Source organism: Schistocerca cancellata, chromosome 2 (genome assembly GCF_023864275.1).
Source record: "Schistocerca cancellata isolate TAMUIC-IGC-003103 chromosome 2, iqSchCanc2.1, whole genome shotgun sequence".
Lineage (NCBI taxonomy): Eukaryota > Metazoa > Arthropoda > Insecta > Orthoptera > Acrididae > Schistocerca > Schistocerca cancellata.
This window is the reverse complement of record NC_064627.1, coordinates 648,526,173-648,548,849: the sequence shown is the minus strand read 5'-3', so window position 1 is coordinate 648,548,849 and position 22,677 is coordinate 648,526,173. Positions and strand designations below refer to the sequence as shown.

Genomic DNA, 22,677 nt, shown 5'->3' with positions numbered 1-22,677 from the left:
TTGAGTCCGTACATAACAAAACTCGGGTGAGGGACTGTTTAATAAAACAGAGGGCCCGACAGATGGCCATCAATTCTGCAGTAAATACTCCACACATGGGAGGCCACAGATGATGTTGGTGCCAACAGAAGATGTGAAGGTATACCCAACATGAGCAATGGATTTAGAGCCGTCTGTGTAAAAAACAATGGCATTCTGAAACTTCTGTAAAAGCATTCGGACAAACAACAGGACACCATTGGAGGCTTTCGGACCTCAAAAGAGATCCATCTGAATGTGTGGTCAAGGAACTAATCAATGGGTTGGTTGGAGAGAACATGAGGAAGAGGACAAGATGGGGATATAGAACTCATGGCGGAGAGAAGCGTGGCAGAGCCCAACAAGTAACCCGAGGGTGGGCAGCGGGTGGTCAACAGCCCGAAGCCGTGAAAAGAATAGAATAGAACATGAGGGGGTGAGCGGAGGAAGAGCAGATAGTGATGACACAGGAGAAAGGAGCCGGGACTGCTGAATCTAAAGGAATTTCAGTGTCAACCAGAAGACTATCAACAAAGCTAGTGCGAAACACATCAGTGGCTAAACAGATACCATGATGGTGCACCAGGTCCATAAGCAGCAGCATGGAAGCAGCAGTATGGAAGCAGCAGCTGATCCATAAACTTGACAACCATAATACAGACGAAATGGAACTAATGACCAGTAAAGGCAAAGATGGGTCGAACGACACATGCTCCAAGAGCTGTAGAAAAGGAAGCAAAGAACATTGCGTTTATGCAAACAGCCAGCCTTCAGATGTCGGATATGGGGCAACCAAGTAAGCTTCTCGTAAAAAAAAGAAAGACCCAAGTAACAGAACTGGGGGACCATGGGTGTTGATGTAGAGCTCCAGATCAGGACTGACCATAGTACGGTGACATGTTGCCAAGTGGTAGGTAGCCAAATGTAGAAATCATCCATATCCAGAGCAGAGGTGACCAATGGTCCGGCAGAGGCCACAAGTCCATAGATAATATAGAACTGTATGGAACACCATTCTCCTGGGTCGGCGGAGAGCTAAGGACAGTGCCAACCTGGACTCTGAATGACAATTGGGAAAGGAACTGGAGAATAAAAATCAGGAGGGGCCCGGGGATCCTACTTAGGGAATGTGAGGATGATGTGATGGCACCAAACTGTGTCATAGGCCTTGCGATGAGTGCAGAAACTGCAACAATATGGCTTGTTTGTATTGTTTTGTTTCAGGGTGCAAAAACAATTAAGGTGGTATGTGCCAATGTCAGAACTGTAGAAACGAAGACAAAGAGAGAAGCTAAGAACAACTACATATTAATCCTAACAGACGGAAGAGAAGACAGCTAAAAACAGGGATGTGGGAAATGTCTGTAAAATATGCCACAGAGAAACAGAGGTCCAGAACAAAAAATTAAATGGCCTTCGCCATATTGCTAAAACAGATAAAAAGTAAAACACAGTCAACAGTCTGCGCATCATTCGCTAAAACGGCTGATAACTCAGACGGCAAACACAAATGAGAATGTAAGTGCTTAAGAACAAGGGCATTCCATCAGGAAATGGCGGACCGTCAAAGGTTGAGGGCAATGAGCACAAAGTGGTGGTGGTGCACCACTTAACAAATGACGATGGATAAAAAGACAGTGCTCGATATGCAACCTAGCTAAATGATCCCCTCACAGCGAGAGGGCCGAGAGTTGGTCATCCAAGCCACAGGGAGAGACTTAATAACCTGGAGCTTCTTCCCACGAAGGGAGGGCAAATGGTGATGCCAACGTGACACCAGACAGACGGCAATGTGGACATCATGGGAGGGAGTGTAAGAACTAGAGGGCTGAGGTATGAGCACTTCACCCCTGCACCCTTGGAAGCAGGGTCATTTCCTGTGAGACCGACGTGACCAGGAACCCACATAAACATCACAGTAGCTCCATCAAGAGTGAGCAAGTGACAGCTTTCCTAGACCTGTTGCGCTAAGAGATGAACGGTGTACAGCACGCTGAGGCTCTGAAGGGCACTGAAAGAGTCGGAGCAGACGACTGTGTGCACACCTAAGCTTCAACGGAGGGACACCGGCCTCCATCAGGACATGGGTCACCGGACTCGTTCTAAAAGCTCCCATTGCTAGGTGAATGCCACAGTGGTGCACTGGGTCGAGTGAACGCAACACTGAGGGCGCCACTGAACCGTAAACCACACTCAGGGCGGGATTCAATGAGGGCTCTGTAGAGCTGCAGCAATGTAGAGCAATCTACACCACCAGGCAACGGAGGGCACTGAGGTGCTGCCACCATTTCTGCTTAAGCTGACAAAGGTGAGGTAGCCAAGCCAATCACATGTCGAAAACCAGTTCTAAGAATCGATATACCTCCACTACAGTGAGTGGATTATCAGTAAGGTAAAGTTCTGGTTCTAGATGAACGGTGTGACGCCGACAGAAATGCATGACACTAGACTTCATGGCTGAAAACTGGAAGCCTTGGGCTACAGCCCATGACTGCGCCTTGTGAATGGCTCCCTGTAGATGCCGCTCAGCAACACCAGTACTGGAGGTGCAGTATGAAATGCAGTCATCCACACACAGAGAAGGTGAGACCGACGGCCCTACAGCTGCTGCTAGACCATTAATGGCCACTAAAAATAGAGAGACACTCAATACGGAGTCCTGCAGAATGCTATTCTCTTGAATACGGGGGGACTATGGGAGGCACCGACTTGGACACAGAAAGTACAGAGCAGCAGGAAGTTTTGGATAAAAATCGAGAGAGGGCCCCCAGAGACCCCACTCACACTATGTGGCAAGGATATGGTGTCACCAGGTCATGTCACATGCTTTACGTAAGTAAAAAAAGACGGCAACCAGATGTTGGCGTCTGGAAAAGGCTGTTCGGATGGCAGACTCGAGAGACACAAAATTATCAGTGGTAGAGCGACCCTGGGGGAAGCCGCCCTGACATGGAGCCAGTAGGCCACATGACTCCAGGACCCGACCCAACCCAACTGCCAACACACCATTCCTTCCAGCAGCTTACAAAGAAAGTTGGTGAGGCTGATGGGCCGGTAGTTATCCACATCAAACGGGTTTTGACAGAGTTTGAACACCGGAATGATGGTGCTCTCCCGCTACTGCGATGGTTGGTTGGTTTAAAAGAAGGGGGGGAAGGGACCAAACTACGATGACATGGGTCCCTTGTTCCTAATAAAACAATGCCATAAGTGTGAGAATAAAACAGACGAGACATATACCACAAAACGGAAAGAAAGGAAAAACCACAAGAACAAAGAAAAGGCAACTAACACTAAAAGGAACAAAAGAGGACAAGAAAACAACAGAGAGACGCTAGAAACAGAAAACAGTAAAACAAGAAAGCAGATTACAGTGGCTGGCTGACCACGAGAATAAAATGGAAAAGCCAGCCACTCTGCACCATATTAAAACCTCCACCATAAAAGCACTAGCGTGGAGGACACAGAGGGATAAAGGACATGCGCTAAAACCTACATAGAAGTATAAAACCCACTCTCATGGATAAAACGTAAAACTAAAGCTGCTGTTGAGGCGTTGTCACCCAACACGGAAGACAAGGCGCTGGGAAAGTTAAAAGTCCGCCGCAGAGCGGCTAAAGTGGGTAGTCCACCAAGAGGTGGACAATTGTCATTTGGGAGCCACAGCGACACAGAGGTGGGTCCCCGTGACAGAGTAGGTAACCATGCGTTAGTCATGTATGGCCAATGCGGAGCCGGAAGAGGACAACTGATTCTCTGAGGACTGCATGGAAGACTTCCACACATCCGTAGCCTCCTTAATGACATGCAGTTTGTTGTGCATACTGTTATGCCACTCCGTCTCTCAAAGCCAAAAAACCCTGCGACGGAAGATGGAAAGCAGGTCAGCTTCAGAGATGCCCATCTCCAGAAGCGGTTTCCACGTCGCTGGGGATTTCGACATGTCCTGGGGTCAACACAAACACCACTGAACGGCAAGACCATTCCAGGGCATAGATGGACTCCTGGATGGATGCTACCTGAGGATGGCAAAGGTAGCACTGGTTGTAGGTTGCTCAATGAGTCAGTACACAGGAGAAATGACGCGCCAGGGCATGAGCGGATGTGCTCAAGAGCATGAAATATGGCCAAAGCTCTGCAGTGAAAACACTGCAGCCATCTGGCAAGGAGTGTGTTCAATATGTCCTCCACGAACATATGCAAAGCCTAGAGGACCATCAGCCATCGAGCCATCGGTGTAAACCACATCAGAGCCCCGGAACACATCAAGAATCGTGAGGAAGTGACAGCGGAGAGCGGCGGGGTTAACGGAGTCCTTAGGGCCATGCAAAAGGTCTAGATGAAGGTGCGGCTGAGGCGTACACCATGGAGGCGTAAGTGAAAGGACTGCAAGTAGAGGTGGTAAAGGGAACAACTCTAGTTCGGAGAGAAGGGATTGCACGCGGACCACAATCGATAGCCCTGACCTGAGCTGCCAACGCAGGAGATGGATTGCCATAGGTGGGAAAAGAAGACGGTAATTCCGATGTTCAGGAGAGCTATTAATGTGTGCAATGTAACTGGCAAGAAGTTGTGCACATCTGATCTTCAATGGAGGGACTCAAGCCTCCACCAGTACGCATGTCACCGGACTCATTCTAAAAGCTCCTGTCGCTAGTCGAACTCAGCAATGGTGCAAGCAGTCGAGCAATCGCAATGCTGAGGGTGCCTCGAACCATAAATCACACTCCCATGGTCAAACGGGATTGAACAAGGGCTATGTAGAGCTGCAGTAGCGTGGAGCGATCTGCACCCCAGTTGGTGTTGCTCAGGCAGCGGAGGGCATTGAGGTGCTGCCACCACTTCCGTTTAAGCTGATGAAGATGAGGAAGCCAAGTCAAACGAGCGTCGAAAACCAGACCTAAGAATCGATATGCCTCTACTACAGTGAGTGCATCATCATTAAGGTAAAGTGCTGGTTCCGGATGAACGGTACGACGCCCACAGAAATGCATGACACGTCTTCATGGCGGAAAACTGTAAGCCATGGGCTAGGGCCCATGACTGCACCATGCGGATGGCTCCCTGTAGGCGACACTCACCAACACCAGCACTGAAGCAGCAGTACGAAGTGCAGAAGTCGTCTGCATACAGAGAAGGCAAGACGGAGGGCCCAACAGCTGCTGCTAGACCATTAATGGCCACTAAAAACAGAGACACACTCAATACAGAGCCCTGTGGGACTCCATTCTCCTGGATATGGATGGAACCATGGGAGGCACCAACTTGGTCATGGAAAGTATGGAGCGACAGGAAGTTTTGGATAAAAATCTGGAGTGGGCCCAGGAGACCCCACTCATACAATGCGGCAAGGATATGATGCCGCCAGGTCATGTCATATGCTTTACATATGTCAAAAAAAGACGGAAACCATGTATTGGCGTCTGGAAAAGGCTGTTCAGATGGCAGACTCGGTAGACACATAACTATCAGTGGTAGAGCGACCCTGGCGGAAGCTGCCCTGATGTGGAGACAGTAGGCCAATAGGCCAAGTGGCTCCACAACCCAACCCAACTGCCAACACACCATATGTTCCAGCAGCTTACAAAGAATGTTGGTGAGGCTGACGGTCCGGTAGCTCTCCACATAAAGCAGGTTATTGCCGGGTTTGAGCACTGGAATGATGGTGCTCTCCCGCCACTGCAATGGAAAGGTGCCATCGCACCAGATCCGGTCGAAGATGATGAGGATATGTCGCTTGTAGTCAATGAGAGATGTTTAATCATCTGGCTGTGGATCCGATCAGGCCCAGGAGCTGTGTTGGGGTGATGTGCAAGGGCACTGAGAAGCTCCCACTCTATAAATGGGGCATTACAGGATTCACTGTGGCGTGTACAGGACTTTCCCTTCCAGCCGCAGTTTAGGAGTGCAATACGCTGGGGGGTAATTCTCCAATGCAGAGACTCGAGCAAAGTGCTCGCCAATTACGTTTGTGTCGGTAGATAACATGCCATTTATTGTAACGCCGGGAACACCTATTGGGGTCTGGTACCCGAAAACACGTTTGATTTTTGCCCAGACTCGGGAAGGTGACGTAGGACACCCAATGGTTGAATCTTCTCTCTCCCAACACTCCTGCTTCCATCGTTTGAAAAGTTTGCAAACGTGGACTTGTACCCATTTAAAGGCTATAGGGTGCTCCAGGAAAGGGCGATATTTATGCTGCTGTAGAGATCGCTGATGCTCCTTAATTGCTTCAGCGACTTCCAGCAACCACCAAGGGACCGCCTTATGCCGGGGGCAACCTAAAGAGCGAGGGATCGCGTTTTCTGCCGCAGAAACAATTGTTGTTGTCACCTGCTCAACCATCATATTGATGATACCGTGTGGGGCAGATTCAACGGTGACAGCAGATGTGAAAGTTTCCCAGTCCGACTTATTTAAAGCCCATATGAGCAGGCATCCGTGGGCCTGAGGCCAGGGTAGTGACAGGAAGATGGGGAAGTGGTCACTAACACGAAGGCTGTCATGTGCTCTCCAGTGGATAGAAGGGAGAAGTCCTGGCCTGCAAATTGATAAATCAATGGCCAAGTAACTACCATGAGCCACACTGAAATGTGTGGCGACCCCAGTATTTAAGAGGTAGAGGTCGAACTGAGACAGTAAAGTTTTGACATCTCTGCCTCGGCCAGTAAGCAAAGTACCACCCCACAAGGGGTTATGGGCGTTAAAATCTCTCAAAAGTAGGAAAGGTTTAGGGAGTTGATCAATCAGTGCAGCTAATACATCCAGGAGTGCTGCACCATCTGGAGGAAGATATACATTGCAGACAGTTATTTCCTGTGTCGTCCTTATTCTGACAGCCATAGCTTCAAGAGGTGTTTGAAGGGGCACAGTATCACTAAGGACGCAATCTCCACCTGACACTCGATTATAGCCACTATGGTTCCTGTAATATCCCTTATAGCCACACAGGGCAGGGGGCCGCATTGCCAGAAACCAGGTTTCCTTGAGGGCAATGCAGATAGCAGATGAAAAGCTTATCAGTTGCCGTAGCTCAAACAGGCGGTGGTAAAAACCACTGCAATTCCACTGGAGAATGACATCATCATGAGACTGGGAACATATGGAACATTCAATGAGGCAATTTATGCTTCAGTCACCTGCTGCCACCGAATTATTGCCTGAGCAGTCTATATCCATTGTGTCCGAGGGTCTGGTGAGATCTAGGGCCTCAACGGATGCCAGAATCTCCACCCCATCCTCAGATGCAGAGCTTGTAGGAAGTGGTGGTGTGGGTGCCACCTCAATTCCTTGGTCTTAGGGGTCTTCTTTTTGGGACTGAGGATGAGCGTGAAGCCCTACGACCAGCTGCTTTTGAGCTCTTCAGCCACTGGCAGGTGTCATCTTTCCCACTAACAGAAACCTGGGAAAGGAGGGACCCAATGGACCTCTTCTTAGTGAGAGAAGCCAAAGAAAGTTTACACTTCTCCTGGCTTAGAAGTGGGGTCGGACGTCCCTGATGGTTGGGGAGGGGGGGGGGGATGTTGCTCCTGAAGTAGGTGGTGCAGGTGCAGGACCAACAGGGAGGGAAATGCCCCCACGATCAAGGGGGCAGGTGTAGTCTTCTGGCTGTGAGAAGTGACTGGCATTGGCTGATGGTGCCAGAACTGTTGTAGCGCTGGCGAAAGACGATGTCATATGTACAGGATGCAAGCGTTCAAATTTTCTCTTAGCCTCAGTGTAGGTCAGTCGGTCGAGGGTCTTGTACTCCATGATTTTCCTTTCTTTCTGGAGAATCCAGCAGTCTGGCAAGCAAGGCGAATGGCGCTCTCTGCAGTTGACACAGATGGGAGGCAGGGCACGTGGAGTATTGGGATGTTGCGGGCATCCGCAATCTTGACAAGTGCGCTGGAAGTATAGCGGGATGACATATGGCCGAACTTCCAGCACCGCATCAGAGGAGGGATATAGAGCTTTAAATCACAGTGGTAGACCATCACCTTGGCCTTCTTGAGTAATGCGTCACCCTCGAAGACCAAGATGAAGGCACCGGTGGCAACCTGATTATCCCTCAGGCCCCGGGGGACACGTTGGATGAAATGGACACCTAAATTGGCACGCAGCTCGTAGCCAGACTGCAAAACAAGGTCCCTGTGAAATATGATACCCTGGACCATATTTAAGCTCTTATGGGGCATGAAGGAAACAAACATCCCCCAGCTTGTCATAGGCTAGTAGTGCATGTGACTGGGCAGTATCATGATCATGACTGACCCTGATCGCATTTTGGACAAGCCCTTCACCTCCCCAAACTTGTCCTCTAAATGCTCCACAAAAAACTGAGGTTTACTGACAAGAAAGATTCCCCATCAACTCTCGTATATATGAGGTACCAGTGTGAATAAACTTCCTTGCCATCCTTGGCCTGACGTTCCTCCCATGGTGTGGCTAGAGTTGTGTGTGTGTGTGGGGGGGGGGAGACGATTTATGGTTATATTTCTTAGCATTGCAGTTAGACCTTGACTGCTTAGAGACTGCTGGTGTTTGACCACCAGCAAGAGATGATGTACTATGCTTCATGGCATGTCATCCACCCTGATGCCACCCACTCCGACCAGGGGCCCTCCCCATGGGCACCACCCAGCCGCAGCAAAGGCCACCGGGCAGGATGGCCATTGCCGGGAGTCCCAATGCCCCAGGGTGATGGGCATCTACTCTTTGGCATACGTGGGAAGTTAATAGTGCAGGCGTCAGCAGAGAGATCCCTGTGTGGTCAGGGGGCTACAACCAACAGGGTACATGGCAGCCCCACCACAACAAACTTGATGCCATGCTGGATATCAGGTCCAAATGAGCTAAGAAGTCCATCATCGTCAACAGTGCAGAAAACAGTGAGGATGAAGTAAAACGCACCCAGGAGGGTGACCTTGCCCAAGAGCAGGAGAATCAGCGGAGGTGCAAATCCACGTTGATGAAGGATTTAAGAGGTCTCAGCGCATGATGGACACTATGCACCATGTAAGGTGCCCTTCCCAAATTGGCTCACTTTTTGGGAAAATTTTGAAAAATGCAAGTCAAACCCTACAGGGGACCATCACATAAAGGCCGAAACGTGAGAGAGACTTTTAGTTGTCTCTTATGACAGGCAGGAATACCTTGGGCCTATTCTAATCCCTGGACCCACAGGGGCATGGCAGTTGTGACTGTAACCAAAGGGCACATTGAAAATGGTCACTCGAGTGTGTATCAGAAAGAGCAAACCATTCAAAGTGCCGAGCTAGCCAAACAGGACAAACCGAAAGGTCCAAATGAGAGGAGGTTGATGTGGAGGCAGACAAAAATATAGGTTCCCCAGGGTTGAGGCAAACATGATCGGTTTGGTGGTAAAGGTCAATCAACAGGGAGCCTCTTTGACAAGGATGCGGAGATCCCAAAGCAGATGGTGGGTGCTGAAGTCCCAACCAACAAACAGGGGGGTTGCACCTGACCACGGGGATGAAAGATCGGCTTTTGCCGTTGGGGTGGATGATGGAATGTATATGGCATAAAGAGAGAAGGTGAATCCAGAAAGGAAAAGACATACAGTGACAGCTTGGAGGGAACTGTGTAAGTGGTTGGGTTACAAAGGATAGTATCATGGAGAAGAATCATATGCCCCCTGTGTGCCGGAACACCAACAACAGAGGGAGGATCCAACTGAACTCATTGGAAATGAGGGAAGACAAAGTGATCATGGAGACGGAGCTTTGTTTCCTGAGGATAGAAGATGACTGGGGAGTAGGATCGTAAGAGGATCGACAGTTCATCCTGATTGGGGCAAATTCCACAGATACTGCAACGGATAATTGACAGAGGGTGGATGAAAAAGAAAGAATCTCACCACAGTTGCCGTCACCTCAGTTACTGCTGAGAGCCGGTGGCCGATGGCGTGTAATGGCATTCGGCCAGAGGCAAAAGATCCTGATCCATTGGTTGTTCAGGGGTAGCTCCTGCCACCAGTTATCGGCTAATTGATCAGCCACCAGTGGTGCGTCTTGGCGACACGGAAACAAGCTGAGAGCGGCTACCGCTGGGTCGAGAAGAGACACACCATGGCGGAGAAGGATAGGAACTGTTTTTCTTATGAGCCTTCTCGGAAGCAGGACGTTGAGATGAAGAAGTTGATGGTTCTCATGTCTGGGTACGTAAAAATTCTTCACGAGTAGGTTCTTGTTTGGAAGTCCGGGCGTCTGATTTTGGGACCTGTGGTTTATCAGGAGCCGATGAAGGTTGACCCTTAGAGTGAGCGGGTGATAGTGGGAAGTTTCAACAAGCGACCTTTGGGCTGGCCGATCTGACGACCGTGGTGCTAAAGGTGAGATCGTAAGTCTCCCGGCTACCTCCTTAGTAGGTAGAGGAGAGGCGAGGACAGTGCTGTATTAACCTGCTGGGAGCACAGTGGGCTTTCTACTGGCGAATAACTTACGAACAGCAAAGGTGGACACCTTTTCCTTCACTCAGAGTTCCTGAATAATTCGTTAATCTTTAAAAATACAGCAATCTCTAGAGGAAGCAGCGTGGTCGCCCATACAGCTGATGCAACAAGGGGATGGGGGTGGACAATCACCCTCATGGGCATCCTTGCCACAGTTAACGCATTTGGTTGTATTGGAATACGACTGGCTGGTATGATTAAACCTCTGACACTGACAGCAACGTTTAGGGTTGAGGATGTATGAGCACACTGAAGTTCTCATATTCCACTTTAATATGAGATGGAAGTTGAACTCTGTCAAACAGCAAGAAGAGGGTGCGGGTCGGTACCAGTTCCTTTTCAATCCTTTTCATTACTTGATGTACTCCCTGATCAGGCAGGTAATTTTGAATGTCATTTGATAATCCGTCAACTGATCTTGTACAAACCACCTCACATGATGAGTTTAAAGTATGGTGCGCCTCCACCCGGACAGGGAAGGTGCGCAGCAGTGTAGTTTGAAGCAATTTTTGTGCCTGGAGGTCATTGTCTGTTTCTAACAACAAGGTGTCATTTCGTAACTGGGAACAAGACTTTACAGAACCTGCAGTTCTGAGTAATGAAAGGGTTTACTGTTGAAATGTCTTGAACTTTGTCAGACTAAGAAACAAATAGGAGCTTTGGCACTGATGGAAGAATTTTCTGTGGCTATGACTCATCTAGCTTTCTCTTGTGGGCAGAAGTTGTAGGGGTAGAAGAAACCATTGTGAAAGTATCCCCCATGATTATTGGCATCTCTGATGGCATGCTCCTTCCTAGTGGGGGCCACACTTCGGATCACACGTCCTGAGAAATGGACGGAGATTGGCCTGGAGTTCCTCCTCATCAGTTTGAAGGATGAGGTACCTATGAAAAATGATTCCCTGGACCATATTCAAAGACTGGTCAGGTTTAATGGACACTGATGTTGCCAAGACGATCACAATGACATAGAGCTGCAAACTGGGTGGCAGAAGTTTTGATGAACAGGCAACCTGACCACATCTTACTGAGACACTCCACTTCGCAGAACTTTTCTTCAATATTTTCCACAAAAAAAAAAAAAAAAAAAAAAAAAAAAAAAAAAAATGGTTTTGCGATGGTGAATGTGTCCCCATTCATCCTAGTACGGACCAGGCAGCAGGGAAAGTGTTTCACCCCAAGACGGCAAGCCGGGCCTTCCTTTCAAGGTGTAGCCAGTAAAGGGAAGTTCGCAGGATCATAAAAAGCAGCATTCAATGATTCATTACCACTTGAAAAGACAGCCGTATGAGAGTGGTATCACAAATGTAATCTCTGTGTTGTCGAGGGCTCCGCTAGATGGATACGTAACAGTCTCATGACTTGGATAGGCTACACATGCTGGTGGCAGCGTGGCGGAGGGGCTACAGCAGGGAAGGAAGAGGGGAAGGAAGGGGAGAGAGGAATCCACACCGTAGACTCTAGGCAGGGCATCTTTCCCCAAATGGCTCACACTACGGAGAGAAATTTAGAAGTGAAGGTCAAACTTCAAAGAGGAACCAAAAACGCTAAAAAGGAAGGATGACCAGAAAAAAGGCAAAAGGCACAAAACTGCCTGGAATACAGGAAACCAGCGGGACAGACAGGTCAATGTAAGTAAGAACACAGAGAGAGGAAGGAGGGGGCAGAGGGGGAGGAGCAAGGACAGGGAGGATGGGGTACAGGGAAGGAAGTACAGCCTAAGAATGAAGACTAGGCTGCAATAGCTCAGGGTCACATGAGTGTCATGCACGAACTCTCAAAAGAAACATGAGCCCCCTGGGGAGGATGCTGCCATTACATCCTACGTAAACGCCACACAGTGCCAGTCCCCGCAGTAAGTGGTTTTAACTCCTGATGACTAAGGCACAGATAGCTCTTGAAACCTCAAATGTTTTATTCTAAGTGATGTGGCTTGAAAATCAAGAAGATTTTATTAAAGCATGTCACTGTGAAAGACTAAGGACACATGGTAAGGTATAGCAAGAACTAGTGGAAGTCTATTTTGAGGCTGAGAGGGCACATACATGTGATGAAAGACACAGAATTGGAAACCTGTGTTAATGTTGTTGAGGGTAAATAGAAAGAAACAAAGTGTAACTGGAGAGATTTAAGGAAACAGCATTTGTAAAAAATGATGTCGTGGCCACCACAGTCTTAGTATGACCATGGGATATTTTGATTACAACACATCAAATATTTAATACAAAATAACAGGCATAACCATGAAAAATTCAGCTCTTTTCAAACTATTATGAGAGTGGAGCTGCAAGCTAGAACATGCAGATATGCCATGGAATAAGAATTACCAGTACTTCAGGAAGGACTGGCACTAAATTCACACATTATTACTGATTATGCCTACCTACCACAGAAACAGCAGAATGCTTAAGCACTTTGTAGAAATGGAAGTCCTAGAATCTAAATTTATATTAGGCCCCGATAGAAGAAAATTTTGTTACTAGCAATTACATAGTGGTTACACACAATACTGGAGACACTTGTGGATCGTGTAATAATCAAATGGGAAAAATTTAAAAAAGCTCATGGATCTGGTGCAACAAACGTATGAGGAGGACAGAGGGATCACTGAGTTAGCCACAAAGGAGAGACTTCAAATATAACCTTTGATATGAGCATCAGGATGGCAAAAGACGGCTTGGATGTCAAGCCATCTTTGTACTCCTTACCATGCAAGAGTACAATGAACTGCCAACAATGAGATCTGTGAGTACTGCAACATTTGAATGATGTTGACCTTGAATTCAGTCTAGTTTACAATAAATCCTCGGCATCACAAGGGATACCGTGTAAAGACTGAATATATCAGGTTATGGAATGGCCAGTCGTGAGCTCATGTTTCAGTCCACTGAGCACACTGTGGATATGTCTGAAAGACATGTATGCTATGATCTTGTTGCATCGCAGACTTTCCATGAACTTTTACAGTTTTTCATTATGAATGGTAGCATTTACCACAGAATAACCTCTGAAGACTTAAGCCCACATGCATATCAGGTCATAATACCCATTCATGGAGAACATACGTCATTCTGAAACATTCACTCTCGTTTGAAAACCATTCAGGCTAAATGGGTAAGTGACTTTGTTTTTGACAATTAGTGCATTTCTGATGCTGTTCATGCAATGAATAAGGACCCAATGATGGCACCTTGCACGTTATCTGTAAATAATGAACCTGTATGTGATAGCAACAAATGCTGTCAGTTACTGTTCTATGCAGAGCACCATATTTTCAAAGCATGTTCCATCAGTACGTTTGATCTCTGTCACACTGATTACTGGAAGCACATTATCAAAAATTTGGAAACTGAATCTCTAACATTAGTTTGAAAGCAATGCTCTTAAGTCACTCGGCCACTCCTCGTACACTGTTAATTCATAGCTTCCACCTATCATAAATTGTCTTCCAATCATTTCAAGTTGCAATGTGTCTGCAGAATCATAATGTGTGGAACAGATCGACTGGCTTTTCAAGAGTATCAGAATTATTATTGGAGTAAAATCTCTTCCTTTGGAAAAGTATTCCCTATGCTGAATTTTACTGATTGGTTAAAGGTGTGTGCCTCAGCAGATCTTTAATCAGGAAACAGGATTCATTAGTTGTGACTAATACTGTGTGTGTGTGTGTTACAAAGAGAAAATAACTTACTGAATATAAACACACTAGTTATCTCACAATGAGTTATAAAAAAGGCAAATATGAACCATATTTTGTTACCTCATTTCCTCTCGATTTCACCATATCAATTTCCTCAGGCGTAAAACTGGCCATGGATATTGATTTTACCCTGTGAGGTGGTGTCAGTCCGCGGCTGTGAGCAATAAATTGTAATAAATAAGCTGATAATTGCAGAAATATTAATGAAAATATTTATTTCAAATTAATGTTAAAGAAGACAGCAAGCAACAATATTCATTATTTTCTGATATATAACAGTGCTGGAACAATATTACACAGACCACACATGCAGAAGTTTTATATTGCCACAATTATTTAAGATAGGCATGTATTAAGCACAAAGACATTCAGATACATCATATGCATAATCAAATCCAGGGGCGGAGGGGGGGGGGGGGGGCAGGGTGGAGGATTGATCAAAATCTTAGGATTACTGTAGGGCTAATTTTGTCTCTACAACCTATTATGGAACATGATGTTTTGTGTGTGGTGGCCTGTTCACACACACACACACACACACACACACACACACACACACACACACACACACAGGGGGGGGGAGGGAGGGGAGGGGGGGCGATGGATATCTTGGGATGGGTGCACATCGAGGTCTTCAGCACACACGTGAAAACAGTTTGAGACAAGAGAATACATTTAACAGGAGTATACAACTGCACAGAAACAAAGTAACAAAATGTGGGAAACTATACAGGTGTGCCCACAAACTGAAGCATGAAACACCAATATTAAAACATCAACTAAACAGGAAGAAAGTGGTAGAAGGAGGCAAAACAAAGCAGCATATGGATGTGGCTGACTGCAAGAATAAAAAAAAGGTTAAGCCAGCCACCCTGCAACACACTAAAACCTCAAGCCTAAAAGCTTAGGCCAGAGTCCAGACACACCAGAAAATTTTAAAACTTTAGTCACACTCATCTCATCATCAGCTAAAATACAAATAGAGGGCATATCTCAACCAATATTGGCTTCAGCCCTTGCATCGCAGTAGAAACATATGGCGCACAGGGATATGCACATCACAAAATTGGGGGGTGGGGGTCGTCTTGCTGTAGTAAAAAGCTGTATTAAGAGGGTAGTGCCCAATTTGAAGACGGGTGAGGTTCACTTCATCCTACTTGAGCAAACTGGCAGGAGGAATGCCACAGGTGGATAGTTGAATTCACCAATGGCAGCTTATTGTCTGTTACGGTCAGCCATCCATTCCTCATCCCGCAATTGTGCAAATTTCCTATGTAGTACATAAACGAGAGCCTGTATGGGAACATGACACTGTGCTACATTCTGTTCTCTGCAGGCCACCTTGGCAGCCCGATCTGCCTGTTCATTTCCCACCCCACATGCCCTGCACCCACCAGAAAGACACCTGCTCTCCCTGCCATTGAAGCAAGTATAGCAGAGATGCTGAGTCGCAAAAAAAAAAAAAAAAAGTGACAGTCTTTTTGTTGTGCCTATGTGCGACTCAGAATCTCGACTACATGGTGAGTAGCAACTTCCCCTTTCATAATATTGTTGCCTTCTCTGTATCATATCTCATTTCCATAATACAATTGCAATACGGTATTTGTACCAGTTGTAGTTAGCCTTTTGTACCCTGTATATTATCAGATACCTTCAGAATATCATAAATTATATTAACTTTGTCAAAAACTTTTTTCTAATGACAGATATGTTATAAATATCTTCTAAAATTAATCACAGTGTTTGTGATGTCTTGCATGTTCTTACATTTCTCCAGAAACTAACTTTATCTAGCTACAGGTTGCCTTCTACCAGATGTTCCACTTTTTAGCCTTTGGAAACCATGCCTTATTACATAAATATGCTGTGACAACTGCAAATTTGTGCCAGACCGAGACTAGAATCTGGATTTCCTGCATATCAGGAGCAACTGCCAAATCATTACCATACTTGACCACACCTACAACCCTGACTCAAACTTTCATCGTCACCAACAACACCATTTCACATTATTGCACTTTCATCGATTTAATTCCCAGCAAATCATTCATTTCATTTCATTTCAGTGCATATAATTTATTTCATATGTATCTCTTGCGGCACAGTAAGACACAGTTCTCGATGGACGCAGTTTCCCGCAGTGGCACATTCCATGCAAGAACTGCAAGTAGTAGTGTTCAGAAATCAATGGTAGAAACATCACTGACTGTAGGTTTGAGTCAGAAATGGAGCTGCACTCAGATAGCCTAACAGTTAAAACGGCTGTTTGCAAAATGCAGAAAATCCAGGTTTGATCCTGATGTGGCACAAATTTTTCAGTTGTCCCTACAATTCATTACACTGCAGTTTAAACATACAGTGGAACCTGGTTATAACAACATTCAAAGGACCTTCAAAATTATTTTGTTGTAAAGGATCATTGCTGTAACAAATATTCGTTACTTTCAGTCTTTTGTGGTGGCAAATGGAACAGGACAAATTTATTTAGCCTTTTTTTTATTTTCATACAGTTTTCACTATTAAACTTACTTGGATATAGTATATACAGCAGTGTGTCTAATACTCACCAAACTTCTTTACTCAGGAATGAAATCATCAGTCATTTTACTCTGCTGTTTATCTGCCCAATACACACTTGCTAAATTACATTCCATATTCATTACTTCATTTGCAATTTTACTGCTTCCTCCCCAGCTTCATAGAACATATTCCTGGCTTCTAATGTATCACTCATGGTAGGGACATACTCTCCTCCTCCTCCTCCCCCCCCCCTCTTCTTCTTCTTCACCTCCCTCACTCACTCACGGCACTATGACCCCGATTCTTCACTTCATTTCCAATTTCGTCTCCAGTTTTCACTTTGGATGTAACAAGCTCATGCAATTTCGTCTCCAGTTTGCACTTTGGATGTAACAAACTCATCATCTACTGTTGCATACATTTCATAGTCGCGCTGATTGAGAATTTCACAGTTGATTTCTGGCAAAGATGCACACAATGGCAGATCATCAGTGTCACGGAACGTGTCTTTAGTTTCAGCAGCATGACGGAAACCGTTCTTGATGGCTTGGGCTGTGACCCAGCTCCAAGCTTTAGTAATGCATTAGTCACTGAGTAACGTTTCATCTGAAACTCTCAAAATTCACTATTCCTTACTTTCTTACCCCTCCTCCACCTGCCCCCCCCCCCCCTCCTTCTTCTTCTTCAACTTTAGTTCGCATTCCATATTTGATAAATTAAGATGTGAATCTATATCTGTTCTTGGAAATGGTTGCTTGCTTGATTCAGGTGAGGGGACCAAACAGTAAGGTCATTGGCCCCATGATCTAGGATGGCAGAAATCAAGGCAGAACCAACACAAACAGCACAGTCCACTCACGGGAAAGGGATAACGGTACACAGAGGGAAAAGACTCTCGAAAATATTTCTAAATTTGTTTCACTATTGTATAACCCATTTGAAACCTTCCCGTGTTCCCCAGTCTCTTCCATGTATTCAACTTCCTTCACTGTTCTTAAACAAAGTGTCTGCAATTAATAAATTGTGAGCTGTTCAAAAAGTATAACAGGAAGTTTCCCCCTTTCAGTCCTCTCCATCTGTGGTATATTGTGGCATCATATCTATCTTGGCTGCTAAGGGTAAGTCTTTCCACTCCCGGGATTGGAATGACTCCTTACCCTCTCCCTCAAAACCCACATCCTTTCGTCTTTCCCTCTCCTTCCCTTTTTCCTGACGAAGCAACCGTTTGTTGAGAAAGCTTGAATTTTGTGTGTAAGTTTGTGTTTGTGTGTCTATCGAACTGCCAGCGCTTTTGTTTGGTAAGTCTCATCATCTCTCTTTTTAGTTTGTCTAGCCTACCAGTATTATTAATGTATCTGACAGTTCATGCTCTGACCTGTAGAACATCAGATTATCAGATCTACTTTTTATTCTGACAATAACCACTACTGATCCCTGCCCAAATATGAATGGAGGACTATTTTACTTCTTGAATATTTTACCCCAGAGTACTCCCTTCACTAAACCACACAGCAGAGTTCCATGCCCTCGGAGTATATAACTGCTGTACTTTTTCCCTCGCTTTCACGGATTCCACAGAACCAGCATAGTAAGACCGTATCAGCTCAGGTCAAAGGAACATTCAATTCAGAAAGCCAATAAATTGGTGGCACAGTTGCTAGTTAGTACATACCTTCAGAGAGAAAATGTGTACTGCCACCTATGGACATACACCTATGTGTTTATCACATCACATGGGCTATTTGGATTCTCTTACCTGATACCAGTTTTCCTGAAGTATGAATATGGGAACCTGCCCTTGAACACATCTTCGAATATTGATCCCCCCCCCCCCCCCCCCCCCCCGACTCAATTTTCATTAACAACGCATTTCTTTTTTTATTATGCAGGGTGCTTCTGAGGTTTTTCACTCAACTTACGGACCTAGTCTTGACACAGTTTTGTAGGGAAGTAGATCAAGCTTTGACTCATATAGGACACTAGTACCAAATCGCACCATCACAAGTGCTAATGACAGTTGTACAAAAGATGACTGTCTTCACTGATGGCATGCATGTTCACTGTGTGTTTTGCTTTGAAGAATCAAAGTCTGCAACAACTGTGCAACATAATTTTCATAAAGAGTATGGTAAAGGACCTCAAAGTGTGCCTACAATTTATGAGTGGTATAAGAGCATTGTTAAAATCCTGGTGTTTGGTTTGGTAAGGTATAAAAAGTCCTCAGTTGGGTTAAGTGTTCTACATGACGCCACTATGATTGATTTTTATTTGTCCCATTACTTACCTTTTGTACTCATATGTATATCTACATTTAAATGTATACTCTGCAAACTACTGTGAGGTGCAGGGAAGAGGGTATGTCCCACTGTACAAGTTATTGGGGTTTCTTCCTGATCCATACATGTATGAAGCGTGGGAAGAATGGTTGTTTGAATCCCTCTGTGCGTGCAGTAATTATTTTTATCTTATCATCACGATCCCTACATGTGCAATATGTTGGGGTATGTAGTATATTACTGGCATAATCATTTAAAGCTGGTTCTTTAAACTTTGTCAGTAGACTTTCTCGGGGTAGTTTATGTCTATCTTCAAGAGTCTTCCAGTTCAATTCCTTCAGTACCTCTGTTACACTATCCCACTGTTAAACAAACCCGTAACCATTTGAGCTGCCCTTCTCTGTAGATGTTCAATTACCCCTGTTAGTCCTACCTGGTACAGGTCCCACACACTTGAGAAATATTCTAGAAATGGTCACACGAGTGACTTGTATGCACCACTGTTTTCCCCAAGACTGAACCTATGTGATCATTCCATTTCATATCCTTACAATGTTTTAACCCAGGTATTTCTATGAGTTGATCAATTCCAACAGTGACTCATTGGTAGTCATAGGATATTACATTTTTTTGTTTTCACTTTGTGCAGTGCAAAATTTTACACTTCTGAACACTTAAATCAAGCTGCCAATCACTGCACCACTTTGAAATCTTATGAAGATATAACTGAATATTTATGCAGTTTCTTTCAGGCAGGGCTTCATTATAGATAACTCCGTCATCTGCAAAAAGCCTGAGTTCCAACATACTTCCCTTTGGTACACCTGAAGCTACTTCTACATCTGACCATGACTCTCCATCCAAGATAACATGCTGCATCCTGCCTACCAAAAAGTCCTCAGTCCAGTCATAAATTTCACAATACCCCATATGATCATACTTTTGACAATAAATGTAGATATGGTATTGAGTCAAATGCTTTTCGGAAATCAAGAAATACAGCACCTACTTGATTGCCTTGATCCAAAATTTCAGTATGTCGTGTGAGAAAGGGACAATTTGGGTCTCACATGATCAATGTTTTAAAAATCCATGCTGGTTGGCACTGATGAGGTCATTCTGTTCAAGACATGTAATTATGTTCGAGTTCAGAATATATTCTAAGATTCTACAACAAACCTATGTTAAGGGGGGACATTGATAAAAAAACACATACTATTTCAAAAAAGCACCAAATCCACAGTTTTGGAGATATGGCAACAAAGTTTTGTACCACGCTTCATATGAAAGTAACAAATTTACATATTAAATCCTTTGATTACATAAAGAGGCATAAAGTATGTGGAACTGCTGGTGGATGCAAATGTGAAGGATTTTATCTATTTCGTCACTTTAATATTCTCTGCAAGACTACTTTTTAGTTTTGCAATTAACTGTTCAACATTAACAAATTTCTTAAGGTATCCCCAAACTCCACAACAGTAAGTGAATGAATTGCTGTACATGACAACTAAACTACTGTGGACAATATACAGTACTTTGCTTCAAAAAGAAATGAACAAAATTCACAACTTTTTCAGACCATTCAATTCAATTCAATTTATTAGCGTCCTTGTAGTACATCATCGAAATGACATAGGACTTTCACACTTCAATAAAACTACATCTACATATATACTCCTCAAACCACCATGAGGTCCATGACAGCATGTACGTCACATTGTACTAATTATTAGGGTTTCTTCCTGATCCATTCACATATGGAGTGTGGGAAGAACAATTGTTTGAAGGCCTCTGTGCATACAGTAATTAATCTTATCTTTACAATCCCTGTGTGACCGATACATAGGGGGTTGCGGTATATCTCTAAGAGTACGTCATCAGTTATTTAATACAATGGACTGGCGTTAATAGAAAACAAGTATATGTAACAGTACATGAAAGAACAGTTATACCTAACACAATGTGACAGTGCATTTACCATACAGATTTCATACGTTGCTGTCATTCTTTAGTAATAAAACCAGTAAGGTGTCCCGTAACTATTTCCAACTATATGCCTCCATGTTTTGTGGTGCATCAATGTGTCATATTCTTATGTGCTGCCAATGAACACTAAAATCCAATGCTCTTAATGCCAATGTTTAAATAAATAACAGCGCTACTTAAACGGTTTCTGGAGAGGGCCGACAACAAGGATGATAACTAACTCTGAATTAATAGTTTGGTAACATTAATTGGTACGTCGTAAAACAGGGTACGTTTGCGTAAACAAAGTACAAAATAAAAATTTCAACGCTTTTGAGATCAGAATTCTTGATTTAAGAGAGAGAGCTATTTGTTTTTTTAGTCAGCGAGAATGACAGTATAACAAAAAGTGAAGTAGATATGTAATGAAACTGCCTTGTAAACACCCACTAATTCACAGCGGAATGGGGGCTACTGTGCCTTCCCGCAAAAGATTGTTTTTCTGATAAGCGTTTAGATTACGTTCGCCCCTTTTTCGCACTAGCACATGCAAAAAAATAATTCAGCACTAATAATGAAATATTCATATGTCGTTAAAATGCAACCGCAGCACGATGAGAGGCAACAGCAATGTTACAAACAGGCTGTCAGAACCCGCTGTCAGTGGTGCATTCGCTGTATAATGAAGTCTTTTAACAATTAAGTGATAGCAGTTATACACTTACAGCATCCCCGAGCATGATGTGCAAACAAATGATCCAATTGTCATGTTCACGTAAGTCGGCCCTCTCTGATGACAATCAAAACACTCTTTGTTTGCTGGTAACGACACTAATTCCCGTAATATTTTTAAGTGCTTCTCATCTTGCTTCTTCCGTGCGGAGGCCATGTTGCATTTCTCTTCTTTATTCACCAGCGCACGTCTCTCAACTACAACGATTTGATGGGCTGCAACACAGATATTCAGGGGCAAAGGTCGTGGAACTGTGCCCTGTCGTCGCTTAGACAGTAAAACGCTTAACACGTTATAGTTACATCAATAGACTTTTTTGCCTCATATGTATTACTCAAATAGCCGCTGTCAGCCGCCCAACTCGAGGTACTACGCACATTTCAGTACACAGTCAATATTCGAGGCACAATGAAAGCCAGTTACCTATGTTGTTTAAGCGAAAATAAAGATACTAAGTTAAATTCTTTGTAGATTCGTGTGCTGCGTGAAAGCATTGGAAGAACTGCTCATTTTCTATCTGGCATTATCATTTTAAGGCCGAGTATTTTGTTTTAACTTTCACCAAGTAATCAGAAACTGAGCTACGACTGATGTTAGACGAATGTTAGGCGCGTTTTTGAAATAACTTGAAAATGTGAACAAATGATATTGCCTGACAATGTCTTGTCTCCCTGTGGGTCTACTTATGCATCTTCCTTGCATCTCGATGTTTTATCAAAAATATTAATTGAAAATAAGCATTAAATGCGTGAAAGGACGCCCACAAGTTGCCAAACAACGAGTAGTGGAAATTCAGAACTTTTTATGTTTCTGATAACGAAGACCCTTTAGAGAGAATTACACAGTCGCTGTGCGCGCATATTTTGAAACTGATTCACTATTTTCGTTATTCTGAAAAAAAAAAATCCCACACAGGTACGAAAAATCAGCAAAAGCAAGGCTGACACTTATGGAACCTATGACAAGGCCCCCCAAAAATATCTTTTTTTTTTTTTGCCTGGTCCCA

General features: G+C 44.5%; 1 protein-coding gene across 2 annotated transcripts in view; it reads right to left on the bottom strand.

Annotated features, from left to right (window-relative positions):
* The window catches only part of LOC126162324 (arf-GAP domain and FG repeat-containing protein 1), a 97,071-nt gene extending 74,963 nt beyond the window's left edge, over positions 1-22,108 (bottom strand). Inside the window, exons 1-3 of one of the 2 annotated variants that reach the window (XM_049918750.1) lie at positions 21,974-22,108; positions 21,664-21,886; positions 14,235-14,328 (exon numbers count right to left, since the gene is read on the bottom strand). In XM_049918750.1, the coding sequence (XP_049774707.1) occupies positions 14,235-14,328; positions 21,664-21,827 (258 nt within the window). In that variant the 5' untranslated portion in view covers positions 21,828-21,886; positions 21,974-22,108. Of the gene's footprint in view, positions 1-14,234; positions 14,329-21,663 lie in introns of both variants that reach the window. The other variant, XM_049918751.1, reaches the window with a different exon arrangement.
* Between the last annotated feature and the right edge of the window lie 569 nt (positions 22,109-22,677).